The sequence below is a fragment of the Pyxicephalus adspersus genome, chromosome 2 (genome assembly GCF_032062135.1).
Source record: "Pyxicephalus adspersus chromosome 2, UCB_Pads_2.0, whole genome shotgun sequence".
Taxonomy (NCBI): domain Eukaryota; kingdom Metazoa; phylum Chordata; class Amphibia; order Anura; family Pyxicephalidae; genus Pyxicephalus; species Pyxicephalus adspersus.
This window is the reverse complement of record NC_092859.1, coordinates 139,692,463-139,717,727: the sequence shown is the minus strand read 5'-3', so window position 1 is coordinate 139,717,727 and position 25,265 is coordinate 139,692,463. Positions and strand designations below refer to the sequence as shown.

At 38.6% G+C, this 25,265-nt stretch overlaps 1 protein-coding gene across 4 annotated transcripts in view; it reads left to right on the top strand.

The window, feature by feature from the left end:
* The window catches only part of ASB7 (ankyrin repeat and SOCS box containing 7), a 30,684-nt gene extending 8,331 nt beyond the window's left edge, over nt 1-22,353 (top strand). For all 4 annotated transcript variants that reach the window (XM_072402653.1, XM_072402655.1, XM_072402654.1 and 1 more), the window contains exons 4-7: nt 328-427; nt 1,669-1,924; nt 9,157-9,762; nt 20,692-22,353. In XM_072402653.1, coding sequence (XP_072258754.1) covers nt 1,717-1,924; nt 9,157-9,762; nt 20,692-20,831 — 954 coding nt within the window. In that variant the 5' untranslated portion in view covers nt 328-427; nt 1,669-1,716 and the 3' untranslated portion in view covers nt 20,832-22,353. The remainder of the gene's footprint in view (nt 1-327; nt 428-1,668; nt 1,925-9,156; nt 9,763-20,691) is intronic.
* The last annotated feature ends 2,912 nt before the right edge of the window (nt 22,354-25,265 follow it).

The following is a 25,265-nucleotide window of genomic DNA, read 5'->3' as shown; positions in this document are numbered from 1 at the left end:
TTTTGTACTGAAATTATTTCTACAGTGGCATATGTTGTATAATTTTGGCTAACTGGTTGATACTATTGGGCTCACATTGTGTATGTTTGATAATGTGTACTGATGTCTACATTTTTTTCTCTTAGTAAAAACCATAAAACTTTCAAAAAAATTAAATGAAAAAGAAAAGGAACATACACCATTTGGCAGAACACCACAATTCATTGTATTGTGTTACCATGCTTTGAGGTGCAATACATAGGCACCATAGAAAAGTGTAAATCCAGCCTTATATTAAAAAATGTGTTGTTTGAAAATGTAATTTGTTCTGTATTTCTGTATTACAAGGTAAGGACTTTTGTTTTCTGCTGCGATGAAGTGTGTCAGCACCTCAAGCCATAAAAGAAACAATCAGAACATCGTACAGACAGTGTGACAGTCGTGGGAGGTATGTGCTTATGTTTTTGTGAAAAACGCAAATCTAGTCTTTTCTCTCTACCTTTAGTATGAAGAATCATTTCACAAAAACATATTTGTGTTTATTATTTAATATACAGCGCTGCGTAATATGTTGGCGCTTTTTCAATCCTGTTAATTAATATTATTAATAATAAATAATTAGTGTTTATTTATAATAAAATAGGCCAGTTCACAGTTAAAGCTTTCAACAAGTCAAATAAAATCACATTAGACAGAGTCAAACATCACACGTGTTTGGCAGCATTTAGTTTAATTTAGGGAATAAAGGGCCTGGATAAAGCTGCAAGTAGTTGTGTTGCTTCAGATTTAGGGCTCTTTATTTGGGATCCAGGCCCGAAGTGTCCTGGAAGGAATCAGTGGGCCAGACTATCCATCCCTCTTCCAGGGCAGAAACTGAAGAGGGCTAAGAAGCACCTGGATGTTCATAATGAAAAGTTCTGTGTCTTTGGGACTAGGGGAAGTTGAAGCCTGAGGCCTGTTGGTTCAGATAGAAAGGCTGAATGTAGGCTGGGAGATGCAACAAGATCTCCCAAAGGTGAGACCAATACTTCTGTAGACTGTCAAGAGAGACAAGAAGCTAAAATGTGTCTTACTTTCTCTCATACCATGATGACACTGATCCCCTGCGTGAGTGAAAACCACAAATGTTCTTTTCTGCTTATCCGATTGGAATGAATAAAAGTGGGCCAAATGCCCTGAAATATGAATTGGACTACGAAGTATCTCATGAGGGTTATACAAGATATAAATCAGGGTAAAATAAAGAGAGTTCAAAAAAGTGCAAGGGACAAAATAAAACACATCTGCTTACTCATTTTATTAGAAATGTGTCTGTATAAATTTAAGATTTAAATGTTGTGTTCTTATGATAAGGTTTGGAGGGATAGATTATCTTGTAGCTTAACAAAGTGGGTCCATTCCAACAGTAGTTGGTAGTTCATGATTTTTCTATTTGGTTCTTTAAAAACAGGGTATCTTGTACGGTATATGGATGATATAATTGATTTTTGAAACCAAGAGTGGTTGGTTAATTCCACAGTAGCGGGATAAAAGCATTGGCTGCTTTTAACAAGACAGCTTTAAAAACATCACTGCTAGCTAAGTGAAACGAGGTGAATGCATCAATGCCAAAGATTCTGAAATCTAACAGTTTTAGTTTAAAACTCACGTTATTTTTGACAGTGACATCAGTTTGTTTTCCAATGACAGGCGACTGGTGACCCCATGACTCTATAGTAAAGAAGAGCAGAGGGGAGGATGTTACATCACTGCCGCAGGAATCCTGAGCTACAGGAGGAGCTGCGGATACAGGCAGCGGTCGCTGCTGGAGACGTTCACACTGTTCGTACTATGCTGGAACAGGGCTACTCGCCCAATGGTCGTGATGCCAATGGATGGACTCTGCTTCACTTTTCAGCAGCACGTGGAAAAGAAAGATGTGTTAGAGTATTCCTCGAGCATGGAGGTATGATGGGTTCTGTTAGGAAAGGGATTTCTAGTACAAAATAAAACTTGATTCTTTGAGAAGCCTTAAACCCTGCTATACACCCTTAAATATATTAGCAAATCTGTGCATAAAAACAAAGATTTTGGGTTAGCAGATGGGTTATACATGTTTAAGGTGACTGACTGTGTCCCCACTCACAACGCTGTGCAAAACGCCAAATACGTACTTGCTTATAGCATACTTTAATAGACATAAAGTGCTAATATGGGGTAGATAGACACAGGGGAGAACTACGGACTCCACATGCAGGTGTGACTACTGACCTTCTTACTGCAATAGAGAGAGACGTCTGTACTCCAAAAAACCTAGTTATAACACATGAGGTGCTAAAGAAGTGTTGTGCATGTTAACAGTAAAAATACTAAAGTAACTCCCTTTACTTGCAGCATGTTTCTGACATGCCTTATGGGGTGAAGAGATGCATTTCCATTTCTATTTAGAGCTCTTTCAATGTTGAAAAATGAACACAACCTTTTTTGTCATATATATATATATATATATATTTGTACAAATATATGTGAAGTAGCAGATATTTAAAAGCAGTGGCAAACCTACACACACCACACCACACACATCAAAATGCAAAGTTGTGAATTGGCCCAAAAACTTTTTGCTGGCTCCTAGGAAATGACGGCCAGCCAGAGCAACATCCCACTCACTTGTCAGCAGCTTACGGCCCAGCTGGATCTATGCATGAGTTATATGGAGGCTGTAGTCAGGGTGTGTTGTGTAGGGATAAAATTGCAGCAGTGTAAAAGTATGCAGAAAATTCTCTAACAGCAGCTCAAGTTTGCCTGTTCAACGATGAGCATTCAGTGTGTTTGTGAATGCTTCAATACTTTTACAATACTCTTAGAAATATTCATAGTGCTGAAATGTATTTATTATGTGGTTAGTCCCAATTAATGTATTTGCTCCATACCCTTATTGATCCATTATTGTATCCAGGATAAGATAAACACTGCTGTTTGAGTTACTGGATTTGGCATATCGTGGACCAAGTATCATAAATTGTTATGGTCCCTCCATGATGTCAAATATCTAGTTTTTTCACATGGAGCTCCACTTTTTTTAGTTTTGGATAACATTAAAAGGGGTTAGGATCCTCTGTAAAGTTTTCATTGCTTTAAAGGGTCATGTTGAAGATGTTTTGCTTCCTGCCTTAGTGACAACAATGGAAATAGGTAGGGGATCTTTTGTAAGCACAAACATTGGGATTTCTGGATAATTCATTCTACACCTATCAGATTGTACTGCATAGGGGCAGCATTTCAACATAAATCTTCCCAGGTGCCTGTTGACATTCAATTCAAAAGGCATCCAAAAAATTCCACAGGTTTTAAAGCTCAAATCCTGTTGTTGCGTAGCAATTTCCAGCAACGGATAAAGACTAAAGGTAAAACCTTGGCAGTTGCTCTGACCCTTCATTACTAAATCTTTACTATTGCCACTATTCTTTATAATTGTCTGACTCCTTACCCAGCCTTCTTTACTTCATGGTAGTGATGGAGAAATATAGAAGCTCCCAATATTAAAGATCTGTGTGTGTTCTGGTGCTGTCACCTTCATCTTTCTTTATCCAAGATGACCTGGTGACCCAGAACATATACAACGTGTGTGAGTTCAGCTTTACTGGCTGTGTGCGTAAAGTCGGTGGCTTATTAAGTAGAGAATCAGGGATGGAGATGACAAAACCAAAGCAGATGGCATATTGGTGCAGGACAGCTTCAGGCTATTTCTTCATTCAGATAACGATCAAACCCCCATTAAGTGCCCTCTTTAAAGTTCCACTTTTAGGAATCCACGATCAGGCCGGTCATTAATGCAAAAAGGTACAGGTGATGTCCCTTCTGCAAAAATCCCTCAGAGTATCTATCAAAAAAGGGGAGCTGCGCATGGATGCTTGGGAATCCCAGCTTCCTCTGCGCATGCTGGGAATTAAGGAACTCCTCCACCTTGCAACAAATGGAGGCAGGTATCATGGGTTTAGTTTTGATTTAATCCACATAAAAACTAATGCTTATTCTGCCACCTAGTGGCCAATTAAAAAAAGCACAGCAGTAAATGTTAGTAGCAGTAAATAGTAAATGTTATACCCAGCAGTATAATAGCACAGCAGTAAATAGTAAATGTTATACCCCCTCCAAGCAACCTTAACAAGAAAAATGGCAAAGGAATTCATTGAAAGACCTGTAAGAGTCAGCCCACATTGAAGGCATGTGATGCATTTTTGCACGGTTGTCCATGTGCTCCTACCCCAACTAGCCCTTTCTGGACTTCCTTCAGTGTGGGCAAATGCTTATAGGAAGTATTAAAGCGTTACATATCAATATAGCCTGGAATTCAATGGTAGCGATGCCCTTTTTATTTATATTAACAGCTCCTTTTTTTCCCTAATAGGTTTACTCTAAAATGTAGTTCTTCAACTACATTTTAAATTGGGCTTTTTGTAGACATAGCTTCTCATTGGATCTTTAAAGTAAAACCGTTTTCTTCAGAACTAAACCTCTCAAACCACACCTGACATGGGCAGGGCAGCAGGGGTTACCGGGTATCCAGGCAATCAAAGCTGACAGTGCACGGTTTTTGACTGACTAATCATAGAATCTTAAATATAGGGTGTTAGGTGGGCTGTCAGATTTTAGGAAATCAGCACTTTCTTCAATTATTATGTGAGATAAGAAAGAGGAGAGGTCGTGCAGTGCGGTGAGAACTGTATGGAACAAAGGCGAATGCCATTCCCAAAAGTTTATTTCCCAGTGGAGTATGGGAAACCATTCCTTCCTAGGTGGCAGGAAAGGCAATCTAATAGAAACAACTGCAGAGTTTGTCTAGGTCATTAAAGAGTTACAAGAAAAGGGCTCATCCCCCTAAATCACTCACAACTTTAGCTGTGTTGAGTAAAAGATTTCTTTTGCAAGTCATGCAAACTGCCCCCTTCCCCCCATCAAGCCTCCGTCCTGCACACAAGCGAGCAGGGAAGCTCTATTCGTATCTAGGAGGCGTTGGTATGTTGGATGTCCTTAACGCGGGGATTACCTGTATATCTTATGTGTAGCCCTCTAGTCAGTATGTCCATCTTGATGTTGATCATTGTAGTACCACTAGATGGCAGTCTATTCCATCATATAGTAGTTGTTTGTATGTGTACAACTTTTACTGAACATGACTTCCCATTGCAGATAACTTGGTTATTCTCCATTAAATGACTTCAAAGATATGCCTTCAATTTAGTCATTAAATCAAACATATATGCATGACCTCAATAAGACAGCTTATAAATTATTGCAGTTATTATCTACTTATAATCTGTAGTTCCGCCCCTTTAATGTGATCCATGTTTTGTTGAAGGTCTTGTTAAGTGAACATAAAGTACATCCATGTGCCCAGAGAAGTTCCTGTCAAGATGATGTCACCAAATTGATGTCCCCATGTCTCTGTTTTTTGTTGCCAAATAACATGTTTCTCTGTCTTGTGGTTTCTAGTGTGAAAGTAATGTCCTCATACATTTTTATTCCATCACCAACATCAAAATCTCACAGTACTTTCCCGCATGTTATGGTGCCCAGATTGGAAAGTTATGTCAGCGAGTTTGTCAAAGAACAGCAAGTATCTCTGTGATGTTTGTAGCGCGGTTTGTAGCGAGTTTGTCAAAGAACAGCGAGTATCTCTGTGATGTTTGTAGCGCGGTATTGGAAAATAAACAATGAATATGGATCCTTTATACTTTAAAAAGATTATTTGTATTTTGTTACTAAAGACTTTACCATAAAAAATTTGCATGTAAACTTGGACACTCGTGCAATTTCAGAAAACAATATGGGCACATGTGGAAAATAGGAACAGTGCGCTACTGCAGGTTAAAGAACTGGATCTAGGCAAACTGCAGCAAATCATACCTGGAGAGGTCTGCACCAGGAAAGAAATTTCAGTTTTATTGTTGTTTTTATTCTTTGTTCTTTCATTTTTTTTAATATGATTGCCTCTTTTATAATGCCAGATTTATAAAGGGGTGACCAGGTTTTATACAAAGCACCATAACATAGGGAATTCATAGAGAAAGACAACCAGTTTAGAAACTGAGACTTCTCAAGTACTGAACAGATGACTACAATGTAACCATTAAGCCATCGATATGGATATTCAATAATTATCTAGCGAAATTTAAAAGAAACAATGAAAGTGCATTTTACATAGCTAAATACCCTCAATACCAGATACAGTAGAACCCCGGTTATCCGGAACTCAGAATACTGCCACCCAACAGCTCTGCTTTCTTGATTGCTCCTGCATCCAAGAACACATACCACAGCTGGTCATTAGGTCAATAAAGTATGGTGATGAATTAAAAAAAACACCAGATAGTTGAAAAAAATCTCCAGTTGTTATTTAACATTGAGAATCTACCTAGTCTATATATTGTGAATTCAAAAGGAAGACTTTGTACTTGGACCTCATAAAGCATGCTCTGTTGGTTTACATTGATCTCTACTGTTCTGTACCCGAAATGTCAGGTTTCTAAACTTTTTTTTTATAACTAAACCCGTAGTATTCACCTGTCCCTGTTCCTTCGCAGGATGCTGCCATCTTCTTTTTTCTTCTCTTCCTGTAGATGATCTTCGGTCATCTTGATTGGCTCTGCTGGTATGGCATAACTACCACACAGGTTTTTAATGTGTTGCTGGCACACGTAGCGGAAGCCAGGATTGCCGGGCATCCTGGTAACCAAAGCTGAAACTGCACAGCTCAACTTTTTGAAAGATACCCAGAATGATCTGGCAGTTTGGTTTATTGCAGAAGGGACATCACCTATCCATTTTTTGAAAAATTACTTACTTTATAAATGTTCCTCTTAGCTGGATGGCATAGACACAAAGGAGAGAAAGATTACATTTTAAATGACTTCAGTATATGTAAATTACACTTACTCTTATTAACACATTATTATTTTTGTTTATAAATCTCATGATATTCATCATTTCTACTGTATTCAGATTTTAACAGGTTTTGATTACTTTTTTCCTGTCCCTCTGTGTTCATTTAAATAAACTACAGGGACAAGTTCCTTCAGAACTGAACACAGTGTACCAGGCAGCCCTTAAATAATGTATGTTGTGTTGCTTGGAATGGTGACAAGCCACAGAGGAGCATGTTACCTAAATTCCTTATACCATTCACGCCAGACCACAGGAAATCCACTGATCGGCAGATGTTCTTACACATGCTTTCTCTTATGAGGACATGAGGCAAAGAAAAAGGGGGCATGGAGGCAAGAGAGGACACGCCTGGGCTGCATGCCCATTTCACTTTGAAGCTTGTACAGATCAGTGATATTGAACAGGAAGTGAATCTTTACCAAAAGGGGCCACAAGGAGCAATAAAAACCTGACAGAGGATATTCATCCTAACCTATGCAAAACAAGAAGAGGGTCTTTTTTTTTGCTGCCATTCCATTTTAATAACATTTGCTCCTAACTTATTTTAACTTATTTTATTCTTCAATAGATGTATTGAAGTGTTTATTTCACACATCCATCATAAAACACTAAACTTATGACAAAGATTTTAAAACCTTTCCCGCCATATACAAACCTAAAAGATAAAATGTTTGGTTTGGAGTTTTCCACTTGCTGTTTCTACAGCAAGGCTCTTGTGTGTATGCATACATTGAAGCAAATGGTTATGGTCACCTATACAACTAGTCATTCATTGAAGCCTTGTAATCATTTACAAGGTTTTACTAAGGTGAGGGTTCACACTTGCAGTGTGGTTACCGCTTTCTCATGCCAGGAACTGCTGCCTCTTGGGAGACGATACATGATGGCAGCTCCCTGCAGCAGCCCATAGAGAATGAATGAGGGCTATTGGTACCGGTCACTGGCACCAGCTGTCAAATCAGCAGAAGCTGGTACTTTAAGTGCCAGCCCTGCACTGCGAGTGTTTGAGCAGCTGGCTGTGATATGTGCTGAATTCCACGATTTAGAGAAAATGCATATGAATGCCCAGAAAACCCCATTTATAGATAAGTGTTCATAGATGTTCTAAAGAGCTTTGGGGAGTTTGTGAGGCCTTTGGGTGTTTATGGGTGTTGTAACACTTTCCAAATGCTGTAGGATAGGATATGTAATGCTCTGCTGTGGACTGGCCCATTGGAACGTTTGGGAATTTCAAACATGGGTGTTTAAAAACTGGGGAAACAGTCTGTATAGAAAAATAATAAGGGATATAAAAGTACTAGAGCTATTGTGATCCTTGATGAGAATTATGTAGGGTGCTTTTGCTGAACACCTGCTTTGGTGTCTCTGGCTTACATTTATTAGTTAATGACCCAGAACAGTCATTAAGCCTGCCACAACTTTTGATCTGCATGCTTGTTCAAACTTAGGGCCGTGGTATTAGGTTCTTATCACCACTTACCTGCATTTTTTTTAAGGTAGTTGATCTCTTGCTAGATAGACCAGTAAGGTGGAGCTGATACACTCAAGATTTACAGTATTTCATGCCACCAAGAGAGCAATTCCATTGGTGTGTCCCCTGCAGTATAATCACACTTATGACATTAGCCCTAGACACAGCAATCAGCAAAACCAACTTATATATTTCTCCTAATATTGGCCTTTATGTGCATCAGTTTCCTGATTGTAAATATTTTTTAAAAACATGTCAGTCATTGAAATGAAAATGTATGTAAAGATAAAACATTTATTTTTCCAAACCGTTTTTAGATTCACCTGTCACTGTTATGTCACGTGTGCCATCATCATGATCAGGCAGGTAAGTAGGTTTTATTTTCGGAAGGGACATCGCCTGTCCTTTTCTGCAATAAAGCCCGGCCTGGTCACACATGTTTAAAGTGGAACTTAGTTCTGATTTAATGTTGAATAGGAAATTGGTGTTCTCCTTAGCCCCTTTTAGCTGGCGCACCACCCGGAACTTTTCAATAACCATCTGGCTGTTTTTGGGTGGTTACAGAAGAGTTGGGTCACAATACAAGAGCTGCCACCCACCTAGAGCTTCTTCACACCCAGCTTAAAAAAGTTCTGCGGAGAATACTGGAGTATAATTAAGTTTCTGTGTCCTGTTGGGGAGTAAACTTTGTAATATACTGTGAAGATATCTTTAGTCTTCCTTTATGTTATATAAAACTATATTTTCTGTAATAACTTTATTTTGTCTTTTGTTCTATTTAGCGGATCCTACAGTAAAGGACTTGATAGGTGGCTTTACGGCGTTACATTATGCTGCCATGCATGGACGAGCACGGATTGCACGCCTGATGTTGGAATCAGATTATCGCAGTGACATTATTAATGCCAAAAGCAATGATGGTTGGACACCGCTACATGTGGCTGCCCACTATGGAAGAGATTCTTTTGTCAGGTTACTATTGGAGTTTAAAGCTGAGGTTGATCCCCTTAGTGACAAAGGCACGACTCCCCTACAGCTTGCTATCATCCGAGAGAGATCCAGCTGCGTGAAAATTCTTCTGGACCACAATGCCAATATTGATATTCAAAACGGGTTTCTGCTACGCTATGCTGTGATCAAAAGTAACCATTCATATTGTCGCATGTTTTTGCAAAGGGGGGCTGATACGAACTTAGGACGATTAGAAGATGGTCAGACACCTCTTCACCTTTCAGCTCTGCGGGATGACGTCCTTTGCGCTCGTATGTTGTATAATTATGGGGCTGACACGAACACTAGGAACTATGAAGGGCAAACGCCTCTTGCTGTATCTCTAAGCATCTCTGGAAATAGCCGACCTTGCCTGGATTTCCTACAGGAAGTACGCAGTAAGTACTTACAATATATCATCCAGTCTCTTACACTATGACACTTTAAAGCATTCCTGTTGTACTTATCTTCAACTGGCCTCCTTGCTGATAATTGTTTAGTGCATTTCCTGAATGGCAACATAACTCCAAATCACAGGGCTCTCTTATATGAGTATTGCAACAGAAGCTGCATGGTTGAACTTTTGACCAGCCACCTTCTCCTCCTTGTTGGCCAAAGAATGTGTTGTAAGGCATAGTGACCAAAAAGGAGCCACAGTGCATGTCTGTTCAAGCTGTGGTTGCGTTTTTTATAAAGGGATACATTTTTGTTTTAATCATGGTGGCTCAGTGGTTAGCACTCTAGCCTTTGCAGCGCTAAGTCCCAGGTTTAAATCTCGCCCAGGACACTATCTACATGGAGTTTGCAGGTTCTCCCTGTGTGGGTTTCCTTCGGTTACTCCGGTTTCCTCCCACATTCCAAAAACATTCAGTTAGTTTAATTTATTTGGCCTTCCTCGTAATTGCCCCTAGACTGTATTATAGACATTTGACTATGGTAGGGACATTAGATTGTGAGCCCCTTTAAGGGACAGATAGTCACATGACTATGGACTTTGTAAAGCGCTGCGGAATATGTTGGCGCTATATAAATACTGCCAAATAGTAAAATCAGATATTCCTCCATTAAGAGGGGGTGTGGGGGCACACAGTTTTTTGTTTTTTTGTTATTTTTTAAGGTTTCTGTGTCTTTGAAACTGTTAAAAATGCTATGGGATTTTATAGGAGGGCAGGCTAGTTATCATTTGCTCATGGAACATATCTCTGGAAAAGTGGACCTGTATACTGAATATGTGTGTTTTAGACTAAGTCTACACGTACTTGTTTCCCCAGCATTTGATTGCCCATGTTTGAAGACAAACTGTTCCATTTTCTCTCTTAACAACTTTATTTACTTTATTTTTCATTGCTATTTCAAGCTAATTAGGGAGAGCAGTACTGAAATGGAGTTCCAATATTTTGTTTGAAGACAGTCTCGCCATAAATCTGTTTTAAAGATTAATAGTTGTTAGTACTTGTAATTACTGACATTGTTATTATTATTAATAAACAGGATTTATATAGCGCCAACATATTACGCAGCGCTGTACATTAAATAGAGATGATAACATTTCGATACATTTCTTCCTTAATATTAATAATAATAATTACAACTAAACAGTATTTATATAGTGCACTATAGTAGAGCTGTACATTAAATAAGGGTTGCAAATAACAGTCTGTGACACAGGAGGAGGAGAGGACCCTGCCCTGAAGAGCTTACAATCTAAGAGATGGTGAAGTATCCCACAATAGGAGGGACATCCAAAGTAATTGTTTGAGATAGTCTCAGATGTCAGTGTAAGATTACTATTGTCTTTTGCAGACGTCCGATGAATGACAGAAATTATCTTTTGTGATCGTTTCCAATGACAGATGAACGAACGAGCGATGTATACACGACACTGCCCTGTTTAGTAGAGTGGGGAAGGGGCAGGACGAGTGAACAGCACCATACTGTGCTCTTTCTCATATCAGTGAACAGTGATTGTTCTCGATTGACCATTCATCAGTCTGCTGTGGGGAACTGATGAATGACATCAGGAGACCGCTGTATACATGTCAGATTTTCGCCTGGGACGAGCATGACCGTTTGTCTTGGTTGATGATTATCTGACGTATGTGCTTGGCTTTATTTATTAGACTTTCCAATCAACTTCAGAGTCAGCCAGTTTGTTCATTTCTATGATTAATTATAATAATAACCAGTGATTATATAGCGCCAACATATTACGCAGTGCTGAACATAGGGGATGACAGAGGAGGAGGAGAGGACCCTGCCCAATAGAGCTTACGATCTAAAACGAGGGGAAGCAGCATACAATAGGAGGGGGGATATGGAGTCATGAGAAGTGGCGAGGGTTTAGGAGACAGAAGAAGACGGTTAGACAAGATAGGTTTTGAGTGCTCTTTTAAATGTGCAGAAAGTAAGAGCAAGCCGAATAGGATATTACAGAGGGTTGGGAAAGCCCTAAAAAAATGTTGATGTCCTGCATTTGACAAGGTTATGAGTGAGGGGGTCATTAGAAGGTTTGTTGGAGTAGCAAAGAGCACAGGATTGTATTTTCCTATGTGCAAACTACTGTGCCTTAAATAACGCTTTCCTATTACTTTATTGACACTTCTAGGAAGTGGTCAGATTCCTACAATAGTTACACAGTTGAAAAAATATTTTTAACTTATTCATAGTGGGAACACGCGCATGTGCGTATTATGCACCGTTGCTGCAAGATTTTCTTTAAAAAAAAAACTGAGGTCTGGCAATAAGATTGCTTTACGATCTCATTGCTGTATTAGACCTTTTCTGTAAGTCTTGCACCGACAATCCAGAGATATAGTGATTGATATTTTGAACGATGGCCCTTTTCTTCTCTTTGCTTTGATGCCTGAATGTAGATTGTAGGTCACTAAGCACCAATCATTGTATTACTAGGAGACCAAACATACATGTGTCAGTTTGAAGGAGGGGGATTAAGTTCTTCATCTTCTTGGGAGTTTCTCGAGGTTGTGCAAGCCATTAAATGAAGAACGTCACTTAGCTTGCAGCATGCCAGCACCGTTCAAAGGACTGTGCCTTTTTAGCATTAAATCTTCATAACTTTGATTTAATGTGGGAATATAAATCTTTCCCTAAGTGTTGGCAAGACATTGGATGTCTCTGTGATGAAGATCGAGTACTGACCAGTGAAATGAGATTCCTTTGAAGAACAGAGAGTCAGGTTTAAAGAAAGCAAAGAAAAAACTTCTTTATATAGAGGCCACAAAATGATAAACATCTTGGATAAGATCACAGTGTGGGGAATAACATAGAATAATGAGCCTGAGGTAATTTGCTCTATATAAGAATGAATGATCCATTATACTCTCATACACTCAGCTGTTTTCTATAGGGTGAACAAAATTTATTTAACCCTTTTATTGTAGTTCACTGTGTACAAGGCTGTGGTATGCAAGAGGCTAATTATTGTAGGATATTGTTGTGTAATGAGTTGGTAAAATCATGTAATTTGTCACATTGGAACTAATTTATTAAAGCTCTTTATGACAGGAGAAAATAGACTATCATGGGTGCTCCTGGGTGATCCAGCAAACCTGGAATGCAATTCTTAAAAATCATTTGCTATATAGGTTGACAAATGTTTTCATTTCTAAACCAGATCCATTCCAGGGTTGTTGGATCACTCAGGTTCTCCCATGATAGTCTATCTTCTCCAGCGTTGAAGCTCTTTAATAAATCAGGCGCATTGATTCTCCTTGCCTTGTGATTAGGGTAACTGATTGGCCTTCCAGTATCTGACAAATCTACATATTATGTATCTGTTCCAACCCCCTTCAACTCACCATACAACATTTTCAATATAAATGTATATTTTCCATAACAAAAGTGATATTATATATTTTAGATGCTTAATGGTAATTAGGAGAATAATTAATGTTTTGTGAGTTTTTTGTTCTCCATTCATAGTAACTTGGCATATTTCTAAAAGTAGAAATGAAATTTGTTCCCTAACAACCAAGCTTCTGCAAGCAGAGAGAAGAAATGCCATTGTACCTTTAAAGTCACAATAAAAACTTTATTCACCTGAATTGAGTAACTATTTCCCCCTTTTTTTTAAAGTGGCAAACAGCTGCAAAAGTGACACCGCTCCCCAGTGTTGCCTGTGACATTTTCTAAGTTCTTCTAAAGCAGCAAATACTATCTGGCAATCTATAAAGTGACAATTAGACTTATCACTACTTTATAAAAATGGTGAGCAGGACAAATAACTGCAAATGTAATTTTAAAGTGGAACTAAAGTGAAAATAAAAAAAGCACACACCTTTTATCCCGCAGATCCCTGGATGGCGCTGGACCCTCCCTCGATCCAGTCCAGTGTAGTCCTAGAATTCTTCTTCGTCCCGGCGCTGACCAAGCCACGGGTGCTGCTTTCTTCACTCTTCTCTTCCGGTCTTCTTGCTAAATCACCCGATTTCGTACTGCGCAGGTGCGATATCGGATGATATTTAGTCCCGCTGAAAGGGGCTGTTCTCACTGCACATGCGTGGGATTGGCATCTCTTTCCCCTTGGAATGGAAAATATGCTCCTTTTGCGCATGCCCGAGATCAGGCATGCACAAAAAGGAGCCACCAAAGCCTCCTGGGATGCGTGACGTAGGTATCGCAGGAGGCTCTGCGCTCCCATTCTGTCTTGATTGCCACTGCACTGCTTTTTTTGCGCTTAAAAAGAAAAATCAATTACATTTTTACTTTACGTATAAGGGTTGTCTACCCTTTTCTGTAAAGTAAAAATTTTGTGTTTAGATCCGCTTCAATTAAAACAGTTGTGATCTCTCTACCATAGATGGCAACTTTAAATAAGGGTAAAAGTGGAAATTAGTATTATTCGGTTTTGTTTAAATAACACATAGCTCTTGAATGTATTCTGCATTCTGTACAGAGCAGCTAAAGTCTAAAACATCCCCTACTTTTTCACTGCTGGATCCCAGAGCTCAGCCAACGCATTGACTTCCTCCCCTAATGAATTGCCTACCTACAACTGCTTATAGAATTATGTCCACACCACCTTGTGGTGAGTTTGCATATTACATGTGATCAATAGTCTGTTCTGGCAGGCCTCAGACATAAATTCATTTTATATTAGTTTGCATTTGCAGAATATGCCTCAAATTAGACTTGTACTTATTATTACATTTATCCATGCTTTCTTCTGAGTTGTCAAATATGAAAAATTGTAGATAAAATCAGTGTATTAGTGTTTATGGGAAAAAAAACTTATGTCCCTAGTTCTGACAATTTCATACTTTAGACCTGTGGTGTTAAATAATATAGTAGTACGGTACAGCATGTTCCTTTACAGAGCAACCAGCATACCCAGAGCGCCGCCAATTTATCTATTTGCACACATACCCCTATTTAATGTTCAGCGCTGCGTAATATGTTGGCGCTATATAAATCCTGTTTATTAATAATATTCATAAAATAAAACATACAATATGCACACTGACGATATTTTGTGTATGTTTACTTTAAATTCTGTCTTAGTTGAATGTTTCTTGCTAATATATATATATAAATATATATATATATTTAAGTAAACTGGACACTACTTTGCAGGCTGTAGCATTCCAATACAAAAGCCTACATTTATTTTAAAGCCCTCCCTAGAGGACCACGGGGTCCTTTAGTATACAAATTTTGACATGCCTGGGTATTTTTAAAACTTGCTTGTCCCTTCTACACTTTCTTCTTGGTTAGTACAGCGTGTCATCTTTATGACAGAGCAATAGAATGGTACGGCCTAGCTGTTAACTTTGAAGCAACTAGTGTGTTTTAGAAGACAGGGATACCACTTCCCAGAAAGGGTGAAATATGAGCATCTGCATGGAGTTTGCAGGTTCTTCCCGTGTTTGCGTGGGTTTCCTCCGGGTACTCCAGTTTCCTCCCACATTCCAAGAACATGCAGTTATGTTAATTGGCTTCCCCTCAAAATTGTCCTTTGACTGTGGTAATGACATATGATTATGGTAGGGACATTAGATTGTGAGCTCTTTGAGGGACAGCTAGTGATATGACTATGGATTTTGTACAGCACTGCGTAATATGTTGGCGCTATATAAAGACTGTGTAATAATAATATGACACCTATGAATAAAAATAATGGCACAAGAAAAAGGTTTTAAATAGAAAACAAAACATGCCATTTTTTTTTTTTTTTTTGCCACTACCTGTGAAACCTGAGTGGGCTGAAGGTCCTTCCATGGTACTGTACAGTACATGGGCCCTAGCAAAATGACTAATAAAAAAAAAAAAGTTTAGAAGAATGTGAACAAAGAACTGGTCTGTGGTAAAACCATTCCCTCTTTCGTGGTTAACTTTCTGTTACACTTCCTATCCACCTGTCGTTGCATTAATTTGCACCAAACCAGGTAAAGTTCACAATTACATTTCCTTACACCTACAGATTAATATCCTAAAATTTTTATTTACTTAGTGTTTGTCTATTGAGTTTCAGTGTATTTAGTTTTAGGTTTAGATTGAGACCAACAGGGATCAGCCAAGTACTATTCAGTAACAGTGCCCTGGCCATCAGATGCTCCCATTTATTTTGTCTATTAGTATATCTGTCCTTGACTGGTTACCCCAGTACATATGGTTTGGGTAATGACTTTATTATAAAGATTTCTGTTGTAGTATTTGTCATTTTTTTCTGAAGCACTAACAGTACACAATAAAGCCCCAAAGCACAAGTGATATATCTTGTATTATATGGACATTCTCATCCATCACTAATGTAGTTATTATTACCCTGTGCAGTTCTACACATATATATATAGGAATAAGGTCCTAGGAGTTAATCTTTTACATATTGCATTACATACTCCATCACAATAGAACAGCACATGACATGAACAGACACCACATCTGTGCAAAGCCCAATTGCAGCCATGTGATGAGGATTGAAAGGACCCACATGGTTAACAAACACTGCCAGATGTCCTGCGTTGTTATGGCTGGATAGTGAATGGGGCTGCCCATTTAAAGCTATGAGGCCCCTGTGACTATAAGGTGTTTTACATATTTGTTTTCATGGAGGCTTACATCCCTGCAGGAAATCCCAGCCACACAGCTTTACGGTTCATGTTTGGTGCCAGAAAAGCAATGCTTCTACACATAGGGCACCTGCCATAAAGTATGGGATCCTTTTTCTGCTGATCAGTCTGCATATTTCTAAAAGCTGAGAAACAGCAGGGGTTGAGCTCATACTTGTTGCTGAAACCCAGTCATACATTCTTGTAATGTTCATGGTTGGATAGTCATGGAAAGATATGCAATCTGCCTGAAAGTCAATCTGTTGCTGTTTTGCATTGTATTAGTCCCAGACACACACACAGTGTAATTCTACTTCCTCTTTAATTTTATTACAATGCTAGAATTTTGGGTATTGGCAGGATTGCAGAACAGATACACACCAGAACAATGATCGCTATTCTTGAACTAAATGAGGCATTGCACTTTTTTTGTACGAGGAATTTTTTAAATACTAGCATACTGATTCTCCTCTTTACAGTGGTCCTGGTCTGTCTCCTCTCAGCTCTGCAGGCTCTGACAGTCATTTTATATTTTATAATTCTTATTGGTTTTTAACTGAGACAACAAGAAGTATTACAATGCAAGAAGGAATGAAAACAATGGCAACATAGCCCCTGCCAGTCATTTTAGTATTCATCACCTCCATGCTAGATGCCTGTGTTCTGTGCCACACATTATGTTTTCTTTCTCAGACCCCTATGACCCCCCTATGTTTTTAGCTAGAGTTGGAATCTGTAGTGTTTACTATTATACCAGCAGGCCCCATTAGAAAAGTTTCCCTCACCTTCTATCCCAGTGACAACAGTTTGACCAGAGAGGAAGTTATGGAAAACCCAAATAGAAAACACTGCAATTAAAATGCAATTTTAAGCTAAAACTACTGTCGGCTTTTGTTTGCTCTCTTTGCCCCCATTATATTTCCCTCCTACTTCCAGTCTAGTAAAATTTGTGTCATTGTACTGGTAAGTGAGGGGAAATCTTGCATAGCAGTGTAAACTCCACAGGGGTTCTGACCCAAACATTTCCTAAACATTCAGTATAAGTCTGTTGGGGGCATATTTTTGACAAATTTTATATTGGAAAGGAAAGAGCCCTAGTTTTGAATACAGTGTATAAATATGTGAAATTGTGTGAAAAGCATAGTAAAAATAATGAGGACCTATACATATAGAATGATGAATATTTCCGAACGCCGCATTAGCTTTTAAAACACAACTGGTGTGCATGAAAATTAATTTTGTTGCAGGACATTGACCCCAAACATACAGCGAAAATGATAAAGATTCTGCAAAAAGCACTAGGAGTTCTGGAAGAGTGGTATGGCTCCCACAGTGCCCTGATTTAATTATTTAGGTATCCCAATATTTCTAAGATTACAGGTGGAGACAGAGCAACTAAAACAGCCGAAGGCTATGTACTCATGTCAGATGATCTTGGCGAGATGAGTGGATGAGAATCTAACATGTACAGAGGATGTGCGACGTTGTCCTGGTGGATCCATGAAGGACAGAAGACAAACGACTGCAATGGAAGTGAAGGGAGGAGAGCGCAGCAGGGTGCTTTTTGCTTGTTCTTCTCCCTCCTCTTTCCATAGAACTGAAAGGCGCTGTATGTACAACACTCGTTCATTCTTCTTTCAGACATTTGTTGTTGGAACGATCATGAAAGATCCTTTCCAACAACAAAAATCTAATGTGTACACAGCCGAAGGGCCATTTTAGACCGGCAGTGAGTTGCAGTGTTGTGCTGTGGGTTTAACCACGGCCCCAACCTCTACCATCAAAGTGAGTGAGAGTGGTTGGGTACTATTTTTCCCACATGGCTGCAGCAGATCACAACACAACAAGTTGCTTTTGGCTGTGCCATTTCTTGCACCATGCAAATGTGGTTACCTGCAACATGGTATGTTGTTCCTAGGTGCTCAGCAGCAGTAGTTTGCTGTGCACCCGAGAACAGCCTACCATGCAGTTTTCCACCATGAATGTGAAAGAACCCCTAATCCACAAAGTAACTGTGACTATTTCTCTTAGATTTTTAAAACACAACCTCCCTGGCAAGTTCCATAAACATAAAACATTTCATGGATGTATACCTAGGAGAACTGACGCCGTCTTATAAGCAAAGGGTAGACTCACCTTATTTTTAGTTTATTTAGCTATTTTTCTGATTATGCAATTTTATAAGTTCATTCATTAACATAAACTATATATTGTGCTTCTCAGTTACAGTGAGGAAATCAATATATATTCCTATAAAAAATGTTACATTTAATACATATATTTACCACTTCTAATTCCCTGCAGTCCACTTCCCTGAGCTGCAACTCAGCTTGGTCTACTTCATGATCAATAGTAGACCCAGCTTCCATTAATTAATAAGAAACAAATTATTATTATGAGAGCTGGAAGAAGACCTGCTTAGAACAGAAGTTATAAGCGGTAAGTATATCTAAGGAATGGCACATCTGTAATGGGGAGTGACAATTATTTTTTTGTATCTACTTGTGAAGGGTAAGGTATTGTTGTACTTTGTTGTTGTTTAAGCCTTTCCCTGTTCCATCCCTGGGCGCCACCATTTTCCTTTTCTTCTTCCTCCTTAAGATCTTCTGTCATCTTGATTGTCCATGCCGAGATGACTTAACCCCAACACAGGTGCGTGAGAGTTCAATCATTCCCAGCACACAGAAGGGTAGCCTGGATTTCCTGACAGTTCCCTGGCTCAATCAGGCTGATAAGATGGATTATTGCTTGGTATTTCAGTTCAATTTTAATGTAAAACATTGCGTACCTAAAACTTTTGCAGTGCACCATACATCTCAATTGAAGTGCAGAATTTCACTTTAAACAAGCTACTGAAGGGCTTTCAAAGATATTTAAGTATTTCTAAAAGGTTTTTCTTAAAGCCTGCTATAACTTTGTTAAAAGTGACAAAGAAAGTTCTTCTCCTGATAAAAGTAAACAGAATTTCCGAAGCAACCCAGAAAGAGGTGAGAAGCATCTCAATTCGAAGATGAATGTACTTTTAGGGCATATTTCTTTTATACACAAGCCCTAATGTTAAATTTAACCATCACATTTTTTTTACAGCACATCAAAAACATAAAATTAATATAAATATATTGAAAATCACATTTAGCAGTTTCGTTTGATCACTCTGTAGCTACATTTGTATACTTATTAAGAACATATTTCCCAATCGTGAGTCAGCATGTAACCCAACCTAGACTCTTCCCAGATACCAGCAACCTTTTCTGTTACCAGCTTTTTCTAATGTGCTTTCATTCATATTCATCCAAGAATGACTAAGTGATCCTGACACTGCTTCTAAGGAACCTCACACTGTTCTGAGCTCTGGCTTTAATACATTACAGGATTAACAACAAAAGCTTAAGACAGGCAAAAGCCATTGTTCCTGGAAAAATACACATTTTTACCAACTAATCATAAGAGGTTTCCAGTCTGGTCTAAGCAAGGTGGACATTTGTCTGATAATTGCACTTACAGTATTATGGTTAGAAAACACCAGTTCTCCAGTTATCTGAAATGTAAAAAATGATTTTGGGTTATTAGATATATTATTTGTTACATGTGGTTTCATTAGCAGCACGGTGGCTCAGTGGTTAGCACTCTGGCCTTTGCAGCGCTGGGTCCAAGGTTCGAATCTCAGCCAGAACTCTATTTGCATGGAGTTCGTATGTTCTCTCTGTGTTTGCGTGGGTCTCCTCCAGGTATTCCGGTTTCCTCCCACATTTCAGAAACATGCAGTTAGGTTAATTGTCTCCCCCTTAAAATTGACCTTAGACTGTATTAAAAAGACATATTACTATTGTAGGGATATTAGAATGCAAGCCCCTTTGAGGGACACCTAGTGATGTGACTATGGACTTTGTACAGCCCTGCATAATATGTTGGTGCTATATGATGTGTAATAATAATAATTTGCACACATATAAGCTGCATAGTAGTTTTGGTAAAACGTTACCCTACCTTACCCTATGTTAACCTTATAGGCTATTTACAACACCATGGCCTAGCATGATCTGTAGCACTGTTGGTCACAGATTTGGAAAGCAACTGGGGACATTTCCAAATTCATGGAAAAGTTCTGAGTAGCTTGCCTTTTTTGTTTTGTCTGCTTATGCATAAGCATTGGATTGCTCAAGTTTGCTCCAGTTCATACATAAAGGGGGTTTTATTTATTATATGATGATTGCATGTATTGGTAATATTCTAATACTTTTATCTTTTCTCTGCGACCAGGACAGCCCCGATTTCTTCAAGATTTATGTCGGATTAAAATTCGCCACTGTATAGGACTGCAGAACCTCAAGCTACTGGATGAGCTCCCCATTGCCAGGGTCATGAAGGACTACTTAAAACACAAATACGATGATATCTGAGTGTGTGTTCACTGCAGACCTGTTGCGTTATTTCAGATGTGATTATTCCAAAACTGGGTAGGCTGTTGTCTTGCACAAGTATATCCTATGCAATTTCTGATGTGGGTTGGAGTCAGAAGGCAGGTATACGTTTTTATATATATATATTTTTTTGTTTTAATTTTATTTTCCCTGTTTTTTTATATGGTGTGATAGAAAGTCTTAACCTTTTAAAGGTCCAAGTTTTGAGATCCACACTTTTTTTTTTGACTTGAAAGATGAAAACACTTTATAAAATTTTCTTTATTCTCATACCCCACACAGAGCAAATGTGGCCACGATCTTTAAACATGAGGTCCATCAAAATTAAAGTGTACCTGTTACCTGCTAGCAAAAATGGCAGCCATTGTATAGCTTGGACTGGAAGGCAGCTTACCAGTTTGCTAGGAGCTTGCCTTCACATCATTTACCAGTTCTTAGTGATTTGCTGGGCTGCATTTGTCAGGTTTCAGTCTGAAAAATGGCAGCCTGTGTTGTAGATTGCAGGGACACTTTTCAAATCCAATTTGTATATTGTTTTTTAAGTAATTTATGTAAATGGTAATCAGCAAATGGATTTTTTTTTTCATTTAGCAGCTCAGAAAAGTTAAGTTTAGAGTCCTCAGTTACTGCATTCATTCCTTTGTGGACAACATGCAGACTGCACTTACCTTCCCTTTATAGGAGGTGTTTCTTGGCCATTACCTCCATTCAGCATGATAAAGTGGAATAGAATTCACTCACCACTTCTCAGTTTAAATCACAAGAGGATAGGATGAGCCATCGGGGGATCACATGGGATCAGCCATGGGGTATGAACATGGGGTCAACCAACAACTGAGCTCAGTCCTATAGAACAAAGTCCTGCCCGCTAAAAGCCAAACATTTGAATAGCTGCAAATCTTATTTAGTGTCCATTGATAACTATACTATGCTACAAAATAGACACTTTGGATATTGCAAACAATCATTTTTTTTATATAAAAGTAGAGATGCAATTGAGCTTAATCCATTAATGAACTCAATCTATATTGTTGTGATGGTTGGTAATATAAGGTAGGGCAGACATCAAGTCTTTCTTTGTCTTGGACTAGAGGTTCTCCTCTTTGTAGCAAGCATTACTATTGTGTGCTGAATTAAATACACCCATAGTCCTACAAAACACCCCATCCTATTTCTAGAATTTACTATTCAGGAGATTTTCCACTTCTATGAGAAAAAAAATAATAAAAAGCTAACTTTGTAATCTTTTCATATGAATGGGGCAGCAGAGTGAATCCATTCATGGAACCAATCAATTTGGTTGCATCAAAATTTTCCCTGTGCTATGATATGTGTCCCTTTACCTCCTTTTTTTAGGCAGCATTATGTTTGCAGTTTAAACATAGATTTATTTTCTCCCTCCACTTCCCTCTGCTCTGTGACTTTGTTTTCTTTTATGTGTATGGTGCTATGGTGTCTTATTTATATACATAAATAATAAAAGTTACATTTTGAGAAATTACATGCCTTGTCTCATTTTGGGTAATGGAAAAATGGTGTTTGGTTAATGATAACTTTCTAAAGTTAAATACATTGTCTACATGGTCTTAAAGCTTAATAAAGTCACAATAGTAGGTTTGCAGTTAGGGATATTGTACATTGTACAACCTACATTTTATAGTCTTACCTCCTCTTTTTGTGTTGTGTGGATTAAGCAGGGCATCTAAATCTGACTTTGTAGAACAATCAGTGTTCTCCCCAGACCCTTTTAGCAGGGCGTACCACCCAGCACTTTTCAGGAACCACCCAGCTGTTGGGTGGTTACTGATGAGTCCGGTAACAATACAGGCCTGCCACCCACCTACAACTTCTTCCCACTCAGCTAGAAAAGCTTTCTGGGTTGAACACTGACAATGTGGACTGCAGTTTCACCCAGCACTCTGAGGCTACGTACACACGTCAGATAATTCTCATCCGATTATCATTTCAGGGCTAGTATCGGACGAGAATCTGGTGTGTGTACAGCGGCCGTCTGTCGTCATTCATAGATCCATCCTGGCGGATCCATGAATGACGAACAACAGCAATTCAAGTAAAGGAAAGAGAGCTGAGCTAGATGCCGCTTGCTTGTTCTCCCCCTCCCCATCGAAGAGAACATCGATGTATGTACAGCTCTCAATCATGCATCTTTACGTAGCCTTGGTAATCAGTAACAGACCAGGTCAATCATACCTCATTTCTTCTTCTGTAATATAAGTCTGTGTGAGTACACTTGTACTGAGCGGTATGGCTGTTACTTTGGAAGCACCAGAGCAATGCGGTGTGAAAGCAGGAAACTTTTGTTCGTAATGTAGAAGAGCTGACATTTCCTATGGGTTTTTTTTTCACATATTACTCTAAAAGGGAGATTTTGCTTCATAAGGAATAGGGAAGCAGCTGTTCCGTGGGCAAGAAGGCAAATACAGCAATAAAAGTTGAAGTTAGAACCCTTTTTCTCTGTTGTAAAAATTGTAAAAGGCTATAATGAGATAACAAAGATGTTGGACTAGTGACATCATTATGGACTTTGTAAAGCGATGCATATTATGTTGGCGTTATATAAATACTGAGTAATAATAATAATATATTGAAGCCCTAATAAAAAAAAACAGTGGTAGTTTAGCATACATTAGATCTTTTTTGACCATTCGCCATTTACCTTCACTTTGCAATATAACTAGAAGAATGTCTCTGCCTAAATTTAGGTACCTTGAAGGGATCACAAAAGGTGATCTTGATTCAGAAGCATTGATCTTAATCATTAACTCCTTGTAGTATGTTTATTTTTTTAATACAGTGCAGAAAAGCATAAAATTCTGTAAGAGACAGTACTGAAGAAACATAAAAGGTGGGAGATGGAAGAATGCACTGTAAAGGGCTGGAACATGGAATATAAGCACATTTGCTAAAAACCTACAAAGAAGTAGGTTTTCATTTTTCTTTTTTTTTTAATTTCGCAAAATTTATTGAAAGAGTTCTTTTGCTATCCACCCATGGATAAAGGTAGGTACAAAAAACAGTCCAGGGGTGGTTTTATTTTTTCCATTTATATCAGAACTCTAGGCTGATGTAAACTATACAAACCTCAATGCTGTTTTCGTTAATATATTGTTATATTTTTTTTTTTTATTTGCAAGCTGTGTACATGCCTGAAATTGACTTGGTGAGACATGTGAGAAGGCTGCTGGACTAAATATACATAAGTCTGTAAAGAACATTTTAAATATAGGAAATAAATCCTGAGTGTGTAAGTATTAATCCTTAAAATAGACCATGTCTAGAAGCATAGGGGCCCAGTAGCTAGCTAGCGCTTTTCCTTCCAACACTATGATGCCAGGTTTGAGTTTTGGTCAGTGCACTCTATCTGCATAGAGCTGCATGAGGAATTTCTCTGGGCAATGTGGTCCTAAAAACATACTGCTATGTTAACTGACGTACCTACAAAATGGCTCTTTGATAAAGTCTTTGGATCGTGAGCTACTTTGAGGGACAGTAAGTGAAATTATTATGTACTGCCAAGCTTGTTATTTTGCTGACCCTCTGGCTTCAGTTTTAGTCACTATTCCACAGCAAATATTCATTTTAGGAAAATCAGAAGTCCCTCCCTGCATATGTGTTCCAGATTTTTAAACCAGGCAACTATTACTTCTGGAATTAGAAGTTGGTAAAAGCGGCCTTCATATTTCATTCAACACTTTAAGCACTCACCCTTTACAGAAAAGTACTTTCTGTAACTGCTTTCCACTTGTAGCCTAAATTTTAAGAAAGGATCTGCTACTCAGACCAGAAGACATGGCCTGCAGTTCAATTAAACTGGGATTGCAGCTGTCAAATAACACGCTGCGAAAAACAAATATCTGAAGGCTAGCGGAACGAAAGCCTTCTGTGGACAGTTTGTTGTCTAATGTCCGCATTCTTAAAATATCAGCAGGCTTTAGCAGGTCTTTAAGACCTATTAAATCAAGTGGAAGTCTGTGGTCACTGCAGTGTGTCTGCTGCCCATTGGTTTATAGCAATCAGCCAAGTGCGGGGTATGTGTTTTCACTGTATATTTTCTCTTGGATTGTCACGTTCAGGTCATGCTCCAGTCAGTGGTCTCACCACCCATTTTGTTCATGTTCATGTAGTGTGTCTAATGAGCTTAAGAAGCTGTCACTTTAACACCTCTGCTGATTGCTGTGCTGTGCTCTGTGGTCAGGAACTAAACCACTAGGTCCCCTATAAGCCCCTTGATCCTCTCCTAATTAAAATTCATACTATAGGATGACAATGTTTTACTATGACCACATTCTGCAACCAGTGCACCCTTCACTGCTCAAAGGAGCAGTCATAATTACAGAGCCTGAGCATTTATTGGTTGACTTCTGATCCTTTTTTTTTGTTTATCTTGTATTT